Genomic DNA, 19,884 nt, shown 5'->3' with positions numbered 1-19,884 from the left:
CTGCAGACACGCCTTCCCCGTGTCCTCGCGCGGTGCCAGTGCGTGAGCCCGCGGGGCGGGCAGGCAGGTAGGGGGAGAGCTCTCCCTCTCCTCTCCCCCGTTGGCTACCAATCCCATCAGAATGGGACACCACCCTCATGACCTCATTTAACATTAATTACCTTGTTAACAAAAACTGTCTCTGGATACAATTGCATTTGGGGTTAGGGCTTCCACGTATGAATGTGGAGGCACACCGCCTAGCCCACAGCACCTCCCCAGAGCCTCACATTCGCCAGGCAGGGTGTCCCATTGTCAGTCACACAGCACACCAGTCCTCCAGGCCACGTGAGTCTCCGAACAGACCGGGGGTGAGTTAATGGGTGACCTCCCTCTGCCGGGCCCGCTCCTGCTCTCTCGGTGACACCTGCTCTGAGGAGGCCCTCTCTCCCGGCAGCCTGGGATGGCCTGTCTGTGTCCAACCCCAAGAGGGCAGAGGCCGCTTCTCACTCATCTCTGGGCACGAAGCACCTTGCTCAGAGCTGGCCTCGTGGGAGGATTCTGGTTCTGCTGTGGAGGGACCTGCGCCCCTGGGTGTGGGCCCCCTGGGGTGCCTCTTCCATCCACACACACCCTATCCGCAAGGCCTGGGAGCCTCCGAGGTTTCCTCCCATCCTGAGAGGAGACGTGCCTGCTGTAACCCTGACAGGAAACCAGGTGTGGACACTGTAGAGAGGACCCTTCCAGGAGCCTTTTCCGTGCTCCTCCCCGGGGACTGCCGGTACTCCAGCAATGCGGAAAGACTGGACTCCCCCTCCGGGCTTCCCTGCGCTCCGCAGGTGCTGCTGGATGAATGGGCCCCCATCTGGCCAAGAGAGCCGCTCCTCGGCTCCCATAGGTTATGTACTTAATGTATCTAGCTTTACTCCATGTCCAAAACTATCAAGCTAAAAATATTTTGTGTCTGCGGTCTGGACTGAAAAACGAAGCCGTTGGGTCATTAATCACTGAAAATATGTTGAATAGGAACTTGATTAAAGCACAAATTGCTTCTTTACTGTGGCCACAGTGGAAACAGGCCGTGTGTTTGGAGCTGGCCTTGAGGGCTCCTGGGAGGGCGGTGGTGCCTGGCCAAGCCCGGAAGGCCGCTGCCAGGGAGAGGGTCTGGAAAGCCCAGTGGACACTGCTCAGGCAGGCCCACCTCCAGTGGACACCCGGGCAGCACCAGACTTGAAGCGAAGTCGAAAGGGCGCAGGAAAGGGGGTGGTAGCGGCAAGAGCGACTTTCGGCCCCACGAGGCCCACTGCTAGCCCAGGATCCCCACACAGAACTCGCCAGGCTCCGCGTGGCTGGGGGGCCGCAACCCTGAACCCCCTCAGCTGGCAGCAGCGGGCGCGGAGGGGGCACCGCGCCAGAGGGCAGCTAGCCAGGCCGCCTCGCTTCCCCAGGATTTCGGGGAACGCAGCGCCCTGAAAACCACGCAGCAAGGTGCTCCCCGTAGGTGCTCCCTGGACATCTCTGCTCCCGCCTCGGGGCCCACCTGAGCAGGGATTAGGGGAGAAGTCAACGGATTCCAACCCGGGTGACAGCCAGCCCGCCTCGGAACCCCGTTCCCGAGGCAAGTTCGCCTCCTGCTGCAGAGCGCTCCCCCGCGTCCCCGCACCTCAGCCCCGGGATCCTGCTCCGCCCGACGTGCAGGACACAACTGGCGGCCCCGCACGGCGTAGCCGAGCCGGCCCGCGCGCTTAGCAAGCCCAGCACTCCGGCCGGGAGAAATGATTAAAAAGAAAAAGTTTTCCAGCCCAGGCGGTCAGACCGGACAAGTCCACCAGGCTCCCCGGCCGCGGCCGCCTCCCCTGCCCTCCGCTCCCTGCGGGGTCCTAGTGCCCGGCCCTGCGGAGCCCGTGACACCCCGAGTCCTGCAGCGCGGGGGCGAATCCTCTGCACGGATCCGCGCTAAATCTCCGCGCTCCGGGCCTCCCCACGCGGCGGGGTGCGCTGGGCCTCCCACCCCCACCCCGGCTCCTTCCCCACGTCGCCACCTTCCAGAAACCCCGACCCCGGACAAGCCTGGTTCTGGCGTTTAAAGCCAGCCGGCGCCTCAGCAGCTCGGAGACCGAGACTTGCACTCCACCAACCCCCTGCGCGGCGGCTGGGTGCCGCTGGATCCCAGCCTTCAGCTGGAAGTGGGTGTCTGGGGGAGGCCAGAGAAGGGGGGCCCGCCACCGAACACGTGTGCGTGGGGGCGACAACTCGGCCGAGGGTGGGAGGGAGCCCCGCTTGCGGGTCACAGTTCTGCCCGCGGCTCCGGGGCCAGCGGGCGCCGCGCTCCAGCCCCGCTCCCGTCCGCGCCGCGGGCAGGCCCTAAGACCCAGGAGGCGCCGCGCGGCGCCGCCGATAGCCGGGCGCTAGAGGGCGACAGCTGCCCCATATAAAGGCGGGAGCCGCGCGGGCCTGGCCATTCGCGACCCGGAGCTGCGCGGGCGCCGCCGAGAGGGGCTCCGGTGGGCAGGGCTGCGGCAGCAGTGGTGCCCGCGCCGCCCGCCCGGAGGCCGCCGAGGCTCGCCATGCCGGGAGGACTCTAGCTGCCCCATGGAGTCGGCCGACTTCTACGAGGCGGAGCCGCGGACCCCGATGAGCAGCCACCTCCAGAGCCCCCAGCACGCGCCCGGCAGCGCCGCCTTCGGCTTCCTCCGGGGCGCGGGCCCCGCGCAGCCCCCCGCCCCACCGGCCGCCCCGGAGCCGCTGGGCGGCATCTGCGAGCACGAGACGTCCATCGACATCAGCGCCTACATCGACCCGGCCGCCTTCAACGACGAGTTCCTGGCCGACCTGTTCCAGCACAGCCGGCAGCAGGAGAAGGCCAAGGCGGCCGCGGCGCCGGGGGCAGGCGGCGGCGGCGACTTTGACTACCCGGGCGCTCTGGTGGGCCCCGGCGGCGCGGTGATGCCCGGCGGGGCGCACGGCCCCCCACCCAGCTACGGCTGCTCGGCCGCCGGCTACCTGGACGGCCGGCTGGAGCCCCTGTACGAGCGCGTCGGGGCGCCGGCGCTGCGGCCGCTGGTGATCAAGCAGGAGCCGCGCGAGGAGGACGAGGCGAAGCAGCTGGCGCTGGCCGGCCTCTTCCCCTACCAGCCGCCGCCGCCGCCGCCGCCGCACCCGCACCCGCCCCCCGCGCCCCTGGCCGCCCCGCACCTGCAGTTCCAGATCGCGCACTGCGGCCAGACCACCATGCACCTGCAGCCCGGCCACCCCACGCCGCCGCCCACGCCCGTGCCCAGCCCGCACCCCGCGCCCGCGCTCGCCGCCGGCCTGCCGGGCCCCGGGGGCGCGCTCAAAGGGCTGGGCGCCGCGCACCCCGAGATCCGCGCGGGCGGCGGCGGCGGCGGCGGCGCGGGCAAAGCCAAGAAGTCGGTGGACAAGAACAGCAACGAGTACCGGGTGCGGCGGGAGCGCAACAACATCGCGGTGCGCAAGAGCCGGGACAAGGCCAAGCAGCGCAACGTGGAGACGCAGCAGAAGGTGCTGGAGCTGACCAGTGACAATGACCGCCTGCGCAAGCGGGTGGAACAGCTGAGCCGCGAGCTCGACACGCTGCGGGGCATCTTCCGCCAGCTGCCCGAGAGCTCCCTGGTCAAGGCCATGGGCAACTGCGCGTGAGGCGCGCCGCGCCGCGGCGGGACCGCCCTGGGCCGACCTCCGGCTGGGACCCAGGGAGTCTTTTCGGGTCTCCGGATGGCAGGACTGCCCGAGCCACGCGTGCCAGGACTAGGAGATCCCGATGCCGCCTGAGAGCCTGGACTGTCTGTCGCGCGTGCCCCTTGCCTTCTTCTGCGCGGACACGGTGCGTCTGAGATAAAGGGTCAGGCGGTAGTTTCTCCCTGTAAGAGAAGGGCCCGGGGCCAAGCCGGGAGCCTGGCAACTCTAGTATTAAGGAATAACCTTGTGCCTTGGAAATGCAAACTTGTTGCTCTGATTCCTACCAAGTAGGGGGAGCAAATATGTGCCTTGCCATTTTATGTTGAGGGTTCCTGCCTTGGCCCCAAGGCTGCAAGGCTGCGGCAGGCCCCCACGAGAGAGGAGGGGTGCAGGCTTCCGGCTGGAGGAAGGGTCCTGGAGCAGAGATCCCATAAGCTAGTCCCAGCTGCTCCTCAGCTCCTTGTCCTTGGAGGGGAGGAAACAGGGATCTGGGCTTTGTGAACCTAAGGCTGTTCCCCTGGTTCTACATGAAGGTGGAGGGTCCCCAGTTCCTCGTCTCTGACCTCCCAGCCTACAGCAGACGGCTTCCAGGGCAGAGCTCCCTGGATGGGAGTCACCATGTGACCAGTGGGAGACCTCACCCCCAGTCAGACCAGAAGGCGAGGTGTGGATTGGCTATAAGGACATATGTACACGGGAGTGGTGGCTGGTGGAAGAAGGGCCCTACAGGTCTGGTCTGGGGTTTGGGAGAGGGGTGAAGGGACTCTGGGGCCATCAACCATGTCTGTACTGTATGTTGCCAGCATTGCCATACAAACATGAAGCACAGTCAGCCCATCCCAGAGGGACCCAAGTTATGAGAAGCTTTCCAAATATTTTGCTTTATCAGCCGATATCAACATTTGTATCTGGCCTCTCTGTGTCCCAGTGGTGCCTTGTGCAATGTGAATGTGCATGTCTATGCTAAACCACCATTTTCTTTGGTTTTTGTTTTGTTTTGGTTTTGCTCAGATACTTGCCAAAATGAGACTCTTCGTCAGCAGCTGCAGGGAGGGTCTGCGGCTCTCTTTCCTTCTGGCTTCGGGATTGCTTTTGCTCCCGGAGGAACCCAAGAGGCGAGATGGGCTTCCCCTTTCCCCTCAGCTAGCCCTGGGGGGTGGCTGTGGACCTTGGTCCCCTCTGGCCCCAAGCGGCCCGCAGGCCCGTCCCCCGCAGAGGCCTGGCTCCGGGTCTGGAGGGGAGGCGGCCTCCGGCCAGCACGCAGAGGAGGACAGCTGGGTTCTCCTCCTCCGAGGGGAACGGAGAGTCTCATGCTAGATGTTTTATGTGTTATATCTATAATATAAACATATCAAAGTAAATGTTGGTGTCTTTTTAAAACCAGAAAGCTACTTCCACGGTCTTCTGTGGGCCAGGTCACATTTGTAGATAATCACAGCGTATGTTCTGGCTGAGACCCTGACTCCCATTCACTCTGTGCCCATCCTGAGCCCCTCTGTACGTTAAAGGGGTGACTCCCCCCCACCAAGGCAAATAAACGGCAGAAAGAGGACCAGGCTCCACGCTCAGCATGCCAGAGCCCGAAGAGCATCTCCTGGTCGGAGACTGTTTGGGGGGCAGGGGGCTCCTGGGACCTGTGTGTGGCCCTTTGGAAGAAGAGAGGTTCGGAGAGGGAGCCCCCTGCCTGAAGGTGCCGCCACCTGTTTGGGACGCGGGCAGGCCTCTGGCAGCACTGCAGGCTCAGGGGCCCTCCGGCCACACTCACTCCCACACACGCACAGCTCCGGGTCCGGAGCAGCCTCGCCCACACCTGCCTGGGCCGCAGCAGGACCTGGGTGGGCAGGGAGAGGCCTCAAGCTCTAGGACCGCCCCCCTCCCCCCTTGCCCTGGGCCACGTGGCTGTAGTCTACTCCAGCAGGGCCCTGAGAGGCAGCCCTAAGACTGCCTGCCCCTCCACCAGCCTCCACGTCTCCCCTGCCCAGCCCACCCAGAAAGCGGGCCCACAGCAGGCTGCAGTGGGGTGTCTGGCCCTTCCCCACGCACCACCCAGCAAGGAGCCAGCCCACCATCCGTGCTGCCCACTGTGTCCACCCTGCATCAAGCCCCACCACCACCACTGCCCCAGGAGGACAGGCACCCGGCACCCTCTGAGCAGCAGTGATAGCCAGCTCAGGGAGGGGGCACGTCCATGCCTGAAAGAGCAAGGCTGAGAGGAAGTACCCCGGAGGCTAGCAGGCTTTCAGAGTTGACTCTTTCTGAGGGCAAAAGGCAAAACGCGTTTTCCCTCCTGTTTCCCACCCTCCCCCAGAGTGCTCACTTGAGCAGCTGATTGTATATGCCATTGTGGGCTGCGACAGTTTCAAGAAATTACACATTCTTCTTAAACTCTGAGAGCTTTAGGTGAACCTGCCTGTGTGGTTAGTGGAGTGACCTGCCCCCTTCCCACTCCGCTTTCTGTCTTGTGTCTTGCCGCCTCCTCACCCATGGCCGCCCTTGGCAGAGGAAAGGCCATGAGCCCAGTGAGGAGGCGGTGGCCTGCCCGCTGCCTGGGAACCAAGGAGGCAGAGCCCCGCCGCCTGCCTAGAGGCCTGGGGCAGGCCGCGGCTTGCTAGGCCCCAGCAAACCCTCTCTGAGTTCAGTGCTAATTCCAGTTTTTCTTGTTTGAGGGGGCCAAGCCTTGGCTTCCCCCTTTGCCCCCAGAACAGATCCCAGATTGAGTGGGGGAAGGGCGCTCCTCCTACCCTCACTCCTCCCTGTCCCCTCCCACCGTCCCATCTCCAGGGATTTCCTCTTTCAAAGCTGTCAGCTCTGAAAGGGCACCTTCCTACTGCGGATCCTTAGGTCCAGGGCAGGCTTTGTCGGGGACAAGATGATCCAACCACAGCCAGTCCCAGGAAAGGAATGGGGTTGGGGGTCCCTGTGTCGCTCCCAATTGATGGAGCAACCTGTGGGGGAGCACGGGGGGACCCATGCTCTGTGCCCAGCAGAGAGGCCCCGAGGAGAGCCACTCTTCACATCCACTGCTTCCTGCAAACCCTCCACCCCTACAGCCCCCCCGCCACACACACACACAGTTCCCCTCCTGACTTCAGCCTCGTGAAGAACTACCCTGTTTCCCCGAAAATAAGACAGTGCCTTATATTAGTTTTTGCTCCCAAAGATGTGCTAGGTCTTATTTTCAGGGGATGTCTTATTTTTCCATGCGTTAGGTCTTATTTTCGGGGAAACACGGTACTCCAAGAGTCTGGCACCAAACACACCCCAAGTATTTATTGGATGCCAACTGTATACCAGGGCCTGTGCTTAGGATGGGCACTCAGCTGGGAACAAGCAGACTGGGCTCCTTCTCTTGTGACACCCAGATGTGCTTTAGGGGTGATAAGTGTAATAAGGAAGCGGGGGGGGGGGGGGGGGGGATCAAAGTGTGAATAGAGGCACCAGGGAAGGCTTCCTGGAGGCAGCAGCCTTAACCCAACGCAGCCATGGACCCAGTGCCTCTGCCTTGCCCTCTCCCATGAGAGTTAGTGGGGGCCTTGCCCCCTCGGCGGGCCACCAGAGCCTGGTGACCACGGAGAGCACTGTCCCGGGGAGCCAGCCTCCAGGGAAGGAGCAGGGGCAGAGGAGAAAGGGAGGCGCGCCTCTGCTGCCAGGCGCCTTCTGATGGTTTAGGTTGTCACGAATGTTACCCTTATCTCTTGTATCTCCTGGGAATCTGTGAACATGGCATTGGGCCCTGACACCTGTGATGAGCCACTGGGACTGGTGAGGAGTATCTGCCCCTCCCAGCTCTCCCGCCCCCTCCTTCCCAGGCAGAAACCTGCCAGGCCTCCTCCACGAGCAGCTGATTTCATGGGAGGGGACGGGGCAGCGGGGAGAGGAAGAGGGAGGCCACGCCTGGTACAGGTCAAGAGGGGCAGAAACCCCAACTTTGCTTAGCCAGAAGGCCCCCGTCCAGGCACCCACAGGCCTCCTGCAGACCTGAGCAGGGTCTGGACAGAGGGTTCTTTCCTAGGCTGAATGGTAGGGGTAGGCCTTTCCTTTATGTTCTATTTAAATTAAACTAAACCACTAGGACCTTTGAAAGATTTTCCTTGTCTCTGCCATCTCTCAACCGCCCCCCTTCCTCCCTCCTCCATACCCCTCTCCATGGATGGAGCATTTGACGTAAGCAGAGACATAGGAAAGATACCAATTCACTATCAAAGCATCCTAGCCCCATCCCAGAACAATTAAAAAGCCAGATGGAATCTCTGGGAAATCGGCATTAATAACACGAACAATCTGTGCAGGCCGGCAGGGACCCAGGAGCCTTGGGCGGGGGCGGAGGGGGAGGGGAGGGGGGAGCAGGCAGAGGTGCTGGAGCATGAGCTCGCTGCGTTGTGGTCAGCTTGGGGGATGAGGCCATCGCGGGGTCTGCCTAGGTCTGTCCTCCACGGGGCTTTCCCCCGCAGCCCCTGGAAGGCCCTCTGCATCCTGGATCCTGGTCGCCGCAGGCAGAGCCAAATAAATGTGGAACCCATTACTCAGGCAGCCGCAGCCTTGGCCAGCCCCATTCTGGCACCCAAGAGCTTTGCTTTCCTTTACTTTGTTTTTATTTATTATTTTTTTAGCCTTCTAGCCCCACCCACTGGGAACAGGCCTCCCTGGGTCTTAGCTTCTACAGTGCCCTTTCTCTTCATCCGCTGTGTCCAAGCCGTACCTGAGAACAGCGGAGGATGGTATTGGGGACACTGTGGGGCCTGCACCCTGAGGCTCCCATTGGATTTCAGGGTGGTGGGCACTTGTGGCAAGACCAGCTGAGCTCTCTGAAGCCAGCATGATTGCTAGAGGAGCAGGGCCTGGCTGCCTTGAGCGGCCCACAGGGGGCTCAGCCAAGACCACAGGGAAAGACTCTTTAGCTGTTCTGGGCCTTGTTCTAGGTAGAGCTGAGAAACCAGATTGTTCCATAGCCCCATTTTTCAGACCGTGATCTGAAGGCCAGCCTGAGATAGACTTAAAGATGTAGTTTTCTTATATCCAACAAGTTGGGACAGGACTTGGGTTGTTTTAAGAACAAGCTCTGTGATTCTTACATACCCAAAGAGTCATTTTCTGACCTTCAGTTCTCCCTGTCCCCGCTCTTCACCCTCACCCTCGGCCTCCCTGCAAACTGCTCTCCCCAAGGTCACCATGAGCTCCCGGAGCCAGACCACATGAACTCCCCCTGGACCCTGCGTGCCTGCCTCCTGCTGAATTTGGCTCCAAAGGATGTGCAGGGTCTGGCCCACGGCAGGTCTTCAACACGTGTGTGAATGCATGGATCTCTCTGCAACTCATCGCTCTCCTCCTTCAGGGGCTCATTAGATTGGCCAGGGGTGCACCACGCAGGGGCTTGAAGGACCGGGGTCACCATCGTGGAAGGGACACAAGAGCACCCGAAATAAGGCTCATTCTACATGAGTCATGGCTTCTACAAATTTAACTTTTTAATGCAAGAAGCCTAAGAAAGGCAACCAATCTGGTTCTAGATCATCCTCAGCACCTCTGTGTGATTTGTTTACTACCAGAACCAGGGTCTAGCCAGGCCCCAACGAGATGGCCATGCTCTGGGGAGAGTGTGCCGGAAGGAGGGGGGCGTTCCAGGAGAGGGGAGGGGGGCGGGAGAGGCAGCGCAGTGCGCCCACGGCTGCTGGCAGGAGCCGCTCCCGGCCAGGGGGCAGCTGCGATCACGTGTCTCTGCTGTGAAGATCTCTCAGGGCTGTGCTCTCGAGAATGACTGACAAAGACTTTAGTGAGGGACTGTGGCCCGGGGTGGAAACACCAGTGGCCAAATGTGGTGGCCTAGGACCAGGACATGTCACCCAGGGGCCCGGACAGGTCTTAAAAGGAACCATCATGGCCTGTGCCAAGCCTCCAGATCCAAAGATGTTTCTGCTACTTGGCAAGCGGCAGCCAGTCACTCCCATGCAGCCACAGGCTTCACAGAGCCCCCACCTCCTCCTCAAACCTCCCGAGCGCTCTCCCCGGTGCCCCCCAGGAGCCCCTGCTGCTCTGGCTGGGGAAGACCCGTGGCTGGTGATGCGGCCTTTCTTCCGGCTTTGGGCACTGGTCTCCACTGGACGTGGCAACACAGCCTCTGCCCACGAGCGGGGATAAGGGAGTGTCAGGGATGGGGCCACCTGCCCAGAGGAGGCCGCTGTGACCTTCAACATCAGGTTAGGACCCGTCTGAAGCGGCCTCCATGATTTACAATTTGCAAACACATTTTATTTGATTCCTCAGTTTTGCTAGAGCAATTACAGTGACTAAGCATGACAAATCGCTCCCAACACCGTGTCCCTGTGCTGTTAGGAAATGTGTTTGCTTCATTATTTTGCCCGGTACAGTAACATTTTAAAAATAGACTCAGTCACTGTACTGGAAGGTAATTTGTTCTACATTTTCCCACTAATTTGATTTTAATTTGATATTTAAAATTTGTGTGACCACATTCCCACTCATTTATAGGGAATAAGCCCGACCTGGCAGCAGTTTACTAGTAATTGGCCTTAACCAGGAGTCCACAGGTCGAAGGATTTACCCCAGGACAATTGGAAGGCACTGGTACCCGGAATGCTTAAGACTGTGTCTAATTTGGCAATGCAAGTGCCACTTGCCTATCGGCTAACGGCCACCGCTGCTCTCCTGCAGAGCTCGGCTCATAGTAGGCCAGCAATCACCGTCAAGCAGACGCGTCAAGCCCAGATGCCCTAGGGGGGTGCATGCTTGAGATGCGCACTGAGCTGGGTTCTGGAAGGGACAATTTGCTCACAGGTGATGAACAGAAGTTCCCTCTTGCTCCCATGGTCCGGATGGCCCACCTCGCACGGGCCGTGAAACACTGGTACCAGCTGACTCCGGGCTGTGCCTCTTACTAATTCTGTGGCCCTCCCCGAGTCTCTTCAGCTCTCTGAGCTTCCGTTTCCTTCTATGCAAAATGTATGCAAAACCAGTACATGTCATCAAGCAGTTGTGAAAGGTAAACTGGCAAAGCTTGTGAGACACTTGGCTCTGGCTAATGTGATTGCCATTGCTGTGGGTTGGGGCCAGAGGCAGAGTGGGAGGGGGTGGCCACCGAGGTCCCTGCGAACTTCCCTGGAAGGAGACGGTCGTCTGAATAATTTAGGGCAAAATCCAATACCCAGAATAATCAAGTTACTAAAGTCATTTTAATGTTGCTGAGAATTTTTTTTTCCCCCCAGGATGTCTTTCATCTGCTTAAAAGGCACTTAATGAGCTCCTCCAGGCTGCAGGGTCCTCTTGCCACTAACCTTGACGGCTGAGTCTGAGGTCAAACCCTCCTTCACTGCTCCCGGCAGAGCCAGAAGGTGCCCATGTACTTGTTGCAGGAAGATTCCTGACACAAGTGCAGACTCCTAGGTGATGACTCCTGTTAACGAGAACAAGTATTCTCACTGGGCGCCAGCCTCCCTAAATCCTGAGGCGCCCTCCCTTTTGGACCCCATGGGCCTCTCTAATAACCTCTCTGTTTGGGAAGCTGGGACCTCAGCATACAGGGTTGCCCTGCCCTCCCTTGCTGGTGGCAGGGGAGCAGAAGAATATGCTTTGTGTGTCCAGGGGACGCCTCCTGCCTCCTTGCCTCTCAGTTCCCTACTAGGTCATCTCAGCACTCGGCCAAACAGCTGGTTCCCATGTGCCTGACCTAGCTCGAGCCCAGAAAGGAAGGAGGGAGACAGCCCTCTGCCCTGCGGGGAGGCCCGACAGGACTCCCACTCGGGGAAGCTCCTGGGGTTCTGGAGGAGGAAGGAGGGGTCACAGAGACAGGTGGGAGGAGGCTTTGGCCGAGCTTCCCCAGAGCCAGGATCACCAACAGGAAATTGCTCCAGAAACCTACCCTGCTGTTCCCTTCGCTGCCAGGAATGCCGCCTTGAGAGTTACTCGAGTTAATGAGCAAACCCCTTAGGAAAGGAAGGAAGGCAGCTCTTGGACACCCCACCTCGCGGCTCAAGCACAGGAAACAATTGGATGAGAGTCTTAGCAAAAGAAGGGAAGGCAGCAGGTGAGAAGAGGGTCCAGGAGGCCTTAAGTCACTGGCCCCTCCCTAGCCGAGCCAGCTGGGCTGGTGGTGCGGGGCGGCAGAAAGGAGAGACAACAGGCCTGGGCGGTGGGCGACCCCGAGGGGGGAGTGGCACCGTGTGGGTGCGGGCACAGATGCAGGAGCGTACTGTGAGTGTGTTAACGTGGGGCCGAAGGAGCTTTCAGGCCCAAGAGGGGCGAAGGGTCCTCCAGAGCAATTCCCAATTCACCGAGGCCCGATTGACCTCTACTTGAGAAGCAATCTCGCTGGAGAAAGGTGGAGGCCTGTGAGTCATGGGCTGGGCCCCTGAGCCAGGGGAGGTGGGGACCGTGGCTCTCAGCCCGAAATGTGTCAGAGGCGAGATGAGCATCTTGAGTGATGTGCACTCTGCATAATTATGTGGGACAACGCTGCCCGGGGTGTGTGAGAGCCACATTAGAAAGAAGAGCACACTGCCCGGCCCTCTACTCACTGAGTGGCACCCAGGCTCACCAGAGGCCCAGCCGCTCACCGTGGAGCCCGTCTGCCAGGACCATGGTAAGACCAAGGTGGGGGCAGGATCAGCACCTGGACCCCTCCATGCTGAACCTCTCCGCTCCCAAATCCACACAGGAGAGTGAAATGCTCATGTTTTGCTAAGACTCTCATCATTGACTTTACTCCAGGACACCCTCCCCTTCTCCCACTCCTACCCAACATTCCTCAACGTAACTTACTTTCGTTTTTAATTTTTAAATTAAATAAACTGCATGCTGTTTGGAACATCTTTGAGAATTTCAGAAATTGGAATGGCATGTCCGAGGCATTACAGAGCCAGGTTTGGGAGCCCACATGCTTCCCTTTCCCTCATCTGTACTCATCATGGGCTGGGAGGTCAAGTTCAGTTGGCCATCCCTTTCTGCTTTTCCCATGAGACAAGAAACTGGGACTGGTACCCACATAGCACAGTGGTTTGGCGGGCCTGCTGCTGGGCTGGGAAAACCTGGCTGATGCTGGAGGGCCAGGGTGGACCAGGGCCTCCATGAGGCTCCACCGTGGAGCTGCTCACAGCACCCACCCCGATGTTGGTTACATAGGGCAGGGCCTGCATTCCCACCCACTGGGGGTGTGAGACCATGTATGTCCTCACTCAACACACACCTGCTGTGTGATCAGGCACAGGTTTGGCAGTCTCTCTGTTTGAGCATGTCTGAAAGGTGTGCCAGGATTCCCAGAGGCAAGATGATGAATGGGTGTCCCTCCAGAACAGAACAACCACAAGAACCTGATCCCAGGACGAGTCACACTGAGGAAGACCAGGACAGGTCACCTGGCAGCAGGAGGGGAGTCTGAGTCAAAAACAAAACACCTGCCTGCCAGCCAGGTCACCCTCCCACCCGAGAGAGCTCAGGGTTGAGAGCCAGAGGGCTGCAAAACCAAGGGCTGGATGATTCCCCTCCTTTCTCTGGAGTCCACCTTCTAAATCCTTGCCATCTGGTTTTAGAGCTAGACAATGAGAGACATCGGAACTCCTTGGCCCATATTGCGGCCTGGGGTTGAAGGTGGTGTTGGTATTATCAAGCCTTCTTCAGTTATGGCAAAGGGACACTAGCATCACCTTCTCTTTCAGATCCCAGCCATAACCAGACCATATCAGCCAGCTGGTCATGTATCCACCACGTACCTCTGACAGCCCAGACCAGAGCCCAGTAATGGGAAGACCAGGGTCAGAGGAGAGAAGGGGCACAGCATATGGGTGTCGCGTTAGTATTACATCAGGGTAGAACAGAGGACTTTCTCACTCCACCTGCCCATGCTACTGCATCCCAGTTAACTGTAGCAGAACCCTGGAGAATGGCGCTCTGCTACCTCCCAGTGAAAGGTCAGAAAGGCCTGAGGGAGGGAAGAAGGAACAGAAAGATGCAGCCATGGTCATCTCAAGGCTGCCCCAATGGTGCTTTAGAAGGCAGGGGGGAACTGCAGAGGCAGGAAACAGACAAGAGTTGATTTTCCATCTTTTCCTTGTGTCCTTTGTTTGTTACATTAAACTTGGTATTTTACAACATAATGGCCACTGGCCAAGGGCAGAATGAGTCCAGAGTCTCCCATGAGTATTTTTTGAGCTCCGAGTTGTCTGAAACATGGAGTTATATCAGCAAAGGAAAACTAACCATTAAGTGGTTCAGTGCATGCCTTCATTTGTTGATTGGACATTCTTACATATTAATCTTTAAAACATTGCCTCTGCTCCATTTCTTCTTTCCTCTCCTTCAGGGACAATATGAACATATGTCAGACCTTCTCTTCCTCTTTATCTCATATCATCTCTTCTATGTTTTCTTTTTGTCTCTGTGTTCCACATTGTAATAATTTCTTCTGACTTCGTTTCCAATTTCTTAATTTTCTTCTCAGCTGACTTTACTCTGCAGTTAAACATGTCCATTGAGTTCTTAATTTCGGTTATTATAGTTTTTATTTCTAGAGATTCAACTTGATTCTTCTTTCAAGTCTACAATGTCACATTTTGTAGATTCCCATTCCTTACAGTTATCTTTAAGCATGTTCTGTTTCTTTAAACATCTGTGCCCAATTCTTTCATGGTCAACAACTTTAATTCTTAAGGATCTATTTCTGTTTCCTGTTGATTCTCCTAGTTTCCACTTCTTGTGTGTCTGATCATCTTTGACAATGTACTGATCATTCTTTTAGAAAAATTATTTGAAATAAAAATTTTAGACTTAGGACAAAAGTACCTTTTCACTAGGGAGCATTTTTATTTGCTCCTGTCAAACATAGAGGAATACTGCTAATCCAAGATCACCTTAATCAACCTTAAGACATGAGGTTCCATAGCCTACCCAGGAGATGAAAACTTAGATTGCAAGATCATGTGAGAGCTGGTCTACTTCTGGTTCACACTTACCTGAGGGTTTAGTTCTTTGGAGTTCCACACCAAAGTGGGGTGATGTCTTATGGCCTTACCTATGTGAGCCTGGGATTTTACTTCTATCTCATTCCATGAGGGTATCAAAACAAAATTAAAATTGAGGGGGATCAGAAATGCCTAAGTGAAAAGGTGGTTTCTATACTTGCTTACCTGTCTGGATTTTTCTCCCCTCAATTTTGGCCTGCCAATTCCCTTTAATACTGCCAACTCACTAGTGCTTTTAATAGGTAGGTAGATAGATAGAAAGATAGATAGATAGATAGATAGATAGATAGATAGATAGATAGATGATAGATAGATGATAGCTAACTAGATATAGATATAGATATAGATATAGATATAGATATAAATATAGACATAGGTATAGATATAGGTATAGATATAGATATATAGATACACACACACACACACACGGGGCCTGATGCACGAAAATTCATGCACTTGGGGGTCCCTCAGCCCAGCCTGCGCCCTCTCACAGTTTGGGACCCCTTGGGGGATGGGAAGCTGGCCTAAACCAGCAGTCGGAAATCTCTCTCACAGTCCAGGAGCCCTCATTCCTTACCACCCACCTGCTCACTGCTCCTTAGCACTCAGCTCACCACTGCTCCTCAGCACTGCCTCAGAGGCGGGAGAGTCTCCCACCACCACCAAGAGCCTGGCTTCTGGTTGATCAGGAAAGGCATTCTGGGACGATCTTTAAAACATTGCCAATCTTTAATGCCAATCTAATTTTTCTAAAAGAATGATCAGTACATTGTCAAAGATGATCAGACACACAAGAAGTGGAAACTAGGAGAATCAACAGGAAACAGAAATAGATCCTTAAGAATTAAAATTGTTGACCATGAAAGAATTGGGCACAGATGTTTAAAGAAACAGAACATGCTTAAAGATAACTGTAAGGAATGGGAATCTACAGATTCTGGCATTTTAAAGGCAAAGGCTCCACTGGGAGCACATTGATTACTAGGGGGCAGTTCCTGCATTGAGCATATGCCCCCTGGCGGTCAGTGCAAATCATAGCAACCAGTCGTTCTGCCATTTGATTTGCATATTGGGCTTTTATTATATAGGATATTTTTAAATTTTTAAAATGTATTCAGCATTTTTTATGTTTTCAGTGCAAGGATGGGCCTGCCATTATTGAAAGCTGAAAGTTATCCCTTCAGTCACTCAGCAAGTATTTGTGGAGTACCTACTATGTGCCAGGCACTGTGCTGGGGCGGAGCAGCAAACCAGACAAACAGAACAGGCTCTTGTGGGGATCACCGTCTCTCTAGGGAGACAGACAATAAACAGAGTTACACAATTGATTAATTGCACTTGTGATACAGATTATGAAGTAAAGAAATTCAGGGTGATGAGGAGGAGCCTCCGCCCACTTTGTGAGCTTAGGGGAGTTGTTCTCAAGGGTGTGGTTTTAAAGCTGATATCTGGAGAATCGGTGTGATTTATAAGTGGTTAGGGGTTAAGTCAAGAGAATCCAGGCAGCACGTACAAAACTCAGCAGTGGGAAGGCGCATGACATTCTAAGCACTGAAAAGTGTCCAGTGTGGCCACAGTGAGGAGCAGGGTAGGGGTGGAGGACGAGAGGTGTGGCTGGAGGTCAGCCAGGCCACATTGTCACACTCGCACAGCAGGGCTCACACTTTGGTCCATGTGCCGAGATCAACAGGAGCCGGGGAGAGCACTGGAGAGTGGAGGACGCTTCGCCGTGGGCACAGCAGTGACAGATTCAAGAGAGATTTAGGGGGTAAGGGGAGGGTTTCCACCAAGCTCGGCCAAAGAATCGTCCCAGAATGCCTTTCCTGACCACATTGGTTGTTCTTTGTTTGCATTCAGATCCAGTCCACTCCTCCTCCCTGCCCTGGGAGCTGGGCCCGGGTGGGCCATATGATGGCCTCCCATGCCTCTGGCTTCCTGGCGGGTTTGGGAATGGCAGGCCCCGCAGGAGATCAGAGGGATGCAGAAGACAGAGGCTGGGTGTTTCTTCTCTGCTCTCCGTCTGCTTCAGCATCCCCAAGACGGCATGTCCCCAGGGCTGCAGCCGCTGTCAGGTGGCCTGTCCTGTGCCCTCCTTGGGCCTGGCTCTCACTGGGCTCTGGCAGCACTAATACCGCGCCTCACCCCCGAAGCCCTACAGTGGTGACAATTACAGCTGTCAGGGCCTCACCACCCCTTCTCGATTCCCTCAACTCTGGTCACACCCCATAAACAGTCCCTTTGTTAACATCCCTTTACTGGAACCATTAGAGCTGAGTTTGGTTCTCTGCCAAGACCCGGAGTGATCACTAATACTCAGGTTTTTCACTTTAAAGAATCTGGAGAAGCAAATCTGTCTGGGAATCCTGGAGGGGGCCCAGCCCTCCGTGGCAGCCAAAGGGGTGGGTCGGAGCCCACATGAAGGCCTGCTGCCGGCTGCATTCTGTAAACAAACACCCGCGTGCATGCTGGGCGCTCAGAGCCAGATCAGCCCCGGCTGTGACAATTCCACAGAGCCCGTACCGGAGAGGACTGGGAATCAGAATGGTAAACAGCTGGTGTGCTCTGTCTGGCTGCACAGTCTGTTCAGGTTCCAGAGACTTCCTAAAAGAGGTCTTCCAGTGACTAAGGTCAAAGTGCGCCTGATTTCTGGGGTAGACTCGGTGAGCCTAGTGGTTTTCGTCGGGAAGAATCCTGACTTGCCTGCTGCCCACCCTGTTTCCTCCCTCTCCTCTGCCTTTCGCTCCCCCCCCCCGCCCCGAGCTAAAGTCTGCCTCCCTTCACTTTCATTTAGGAGATGAGAGCTGGGAACACAAGCATCTACTGAGAGGTGACAGATGCTTGAGAATTGTGTTCCCAAATCATGGGGCTCACTCCCCACCCGCCCCCGCGCTGGGGGCTCAGACACAGAGCCAGGTGCAAGGATGAGGAGAAGGAAACTGGGCCTGATGGCAGAGGTCGCCTGGGTGGAGGGGCGGGGGGTCAGGGAAGGCCCCTGCGGAGGCAGCGTTCAGTAGAAACCAAAGTGACAAGGGAGATCCAGGCACACAAATGATGTCTCCAGGTGAAAACACAGGCAGAGCCAAGTTCCAGGGAAAGGCCAGTGTGGCCAGATGAGGGGGAGGCTCAGAAAGAGGCCGGAGGGGGCAGAGACCAGCTCTCTGAAGGCCCTGGGCTCGGGAGCCATGCATCCCGGCTTGCTGGGGACAGTCCTAAGTAATTGTTTATTGCATCCCTGCTTGTTCAGTAAATGACACAGTCACTCTATCTGTAAGGCAGATGAAGAAATGTCAATTTTACATATTTTAACTGCATTGGGATGCCATCAAAGGATTTTTTTTTAATTGATTTCAGAAAAAGGAAGGGTGAGGGGGAGATAGAAACATCAACGATGAAAGAATCATTGATTGGCTGCCTCCCGGGGATCGAGCTTGAAACCCAGCAGGTGCATGTGCCTTGACAGGGAATAGAACTGTGACTTCCTGGTTCATGGGCCGACATTCAACCACTGAGCCATACTGGCCGGGCGATCATCAGATTGTGCAGGGGAGTCACATACCGAGTCTTTTCCTTCATTCACCAAATATTTATTGAGTGCCAAGCGCTCCCCTGTCTCGGGGACGCAGCAGTAAGCTGGCCCCCAGGAAGCCTACATTCTAGGGTAGAAATGCCAACAATCACCTAACAAAATCAATGGTTTCTCCACCCCTCTCCGTGCCCTCAGCAAGCAGGAGTGCCCACTGGACAGAAAGGAAGATGAAGGTAAAGAGCATCCTGCTGGTTTTCTTTATAAGTTTACTCATTTGAACATCACAAGCTCCTTCCCACGAAGACGGCTCCCGGATTGGCCGGGAGGGAGGCCTCTGTGGAGAGCCCCCTGCGGTGCGGGTCCCCCTGACGCTCCTCTTGCCCATGTGGCTGGTGACCCCAACTGCCTGCATGCTGGCTGCTCTCACTGGGCCCTCTCTCCAGGCTGGTCCTTAGCTCTAGGTAACTGGCTTACAAATTCTTGCAGAATCCTATTTTGAAAAGCCTAAGCCAAAAAGAGCATATGACACTGGCTCAGCTCACCAACATACCTGCCCTGTGTTGGTGACTCACACAGAGCCCAGTGCAGTAGGGAAAACAAAGCACAGCAGGATGTGTCTTCAGGCATGGCTGGATCCAGCAGCCAGACTATGTCAAGCGTCCTCTCTCACTGCATCTCATGGTTTTGCCATGCTTTGTGCTGGCTGCAGTTTCCTGTGAGGGGGTCCCAGTAACCCAAGGCCTCTAAACAGATACCCAGGAACCCAGAATAGGGCTTCAGCTTTTGAAGAGTTTCATAAAAAATTCTAGAGTAGGATTCTGCTGGACCATAGGCTCATCACTGAGCCAGCCACTGTGTCCAGGAGGATAGAGGATACTAACTGTCCATGTCCCTATCTCCCCGCCCCCCCCCCCATGCACAAACACTTTGGGGGATGGGAGGGAGTCAGCCCCATTCACACTGCATGGAATGAGAGTGGAGGAGGGGAGGCACTTCAAGGAGAATCCAGGTGTTGTGACTGGAATGAGACAAAATGATGCTGAGGCAGGCAAAACACGGGTAACCCTGTCCCTGCCCTTTGCCCCAGGAAGAACTGGAGCTCAGAGAAGGCAGAGGACTCCAGGTAAGGCCTTTGTCATTGCCTCCAAGGACAAAGGAGTCCATGACCACATGGAATCAGGAATGTAATTCTGGCCCCACGTTCACTCCTGACTTCTGTCCCACCTCAGGCTCCCAGCAGTCTCTCCTCTCAGGCATGGCCTCTCCGTGGGGTCTGTGACTCCAGCCCATGGAGACGGGGTGACAGGGAGACACTCAGCGAGGGACAGACCTCAGAGAAGCTTGGGCAGAGCCCCTGCGTGGAGGAGAGGAAGGGTTCGTGGCCTCTCCTCTCCTGAGGATCCCCGGAGCTCCTCTGACTCCAGCCCTCCCGAGGCCTCCAGCCACTGGGATGGGATTGTGCTTCCTGTCCCCTGGGACCAGAGCTGGGGGAAGCTGCTAGGGTCAGGGTGGGAGGGAATGGGAGGAGGGTGCTGGCTACAGAAGGTGAGGAGAGGACCCCTGCCCTCTGGCCTTGGAAGGGCCGCCAAAGAAAAGGTTGCCTCTTGTGCCCCTCACTCACCTACACTCAAGGGCACTGGTTGACAGTGAGGAAGGAAACCCCTCTACTGAACATGCAGACACTTTCTTAAGCTGCTCCGGGGGTGGGGGGAG

At 56.5% G+C, this 19,884-nt stretch overlaps 1 protein-coding gene across 1 annotated transcript; it reads left to right on the top strand.

The window, feature by feature from the left end:
• The first annotated feature begins 2,163 nt into the window (after positions 1 to 2,163).
• On the top strand, positions 2,164 to 5,039 carry CEBPA (CCAAT enhancer binding protein alpha). The gene has a single exon (XM_084905621.1). It carries the CDS (start codon positions 2,572 to 2,574, stop codon positions 3,637 to 3,639), a length of 1,068 nt encoding a protein of 355 aa, XP_084761747.1. The 5' UTR covers positions 2,164 to 2,571; the 3' UTR covers positions 3,640 to 5,039.
• Positions 5,040 to 19,884: the final 14,845 nt, after the last annotated feature.

The sequence above is a fragment of the Pipistrellus hanaki genome, assembly GCF_964339955.1.
Source record: "Pipistrellus hanaki genome assembly, chromosome: 15".
In the NCBI taxonomy this organism is placed as follows: domain Eukaryota; kingdom Metazoa; phylum Chordata; class Mammalia; order Chiroptera; family Vespertilionidae; genus Pipistrellus; species Pipistrellus hanaki.
Note: the sequence above shows the minus strand (reverse complement) of the source record. Positions and strands in the feature narration are given on the sequence as shown.

Excerpts from the sequence above, each read along its gene's own strand:
- CEBPA (XM_084905621.1), top strand. The coding sequence starts at position 2,572 with ATGGAGTCGGCCGACTTCTACGAGGCGGAGCCGCGGACCCCGATGAGC.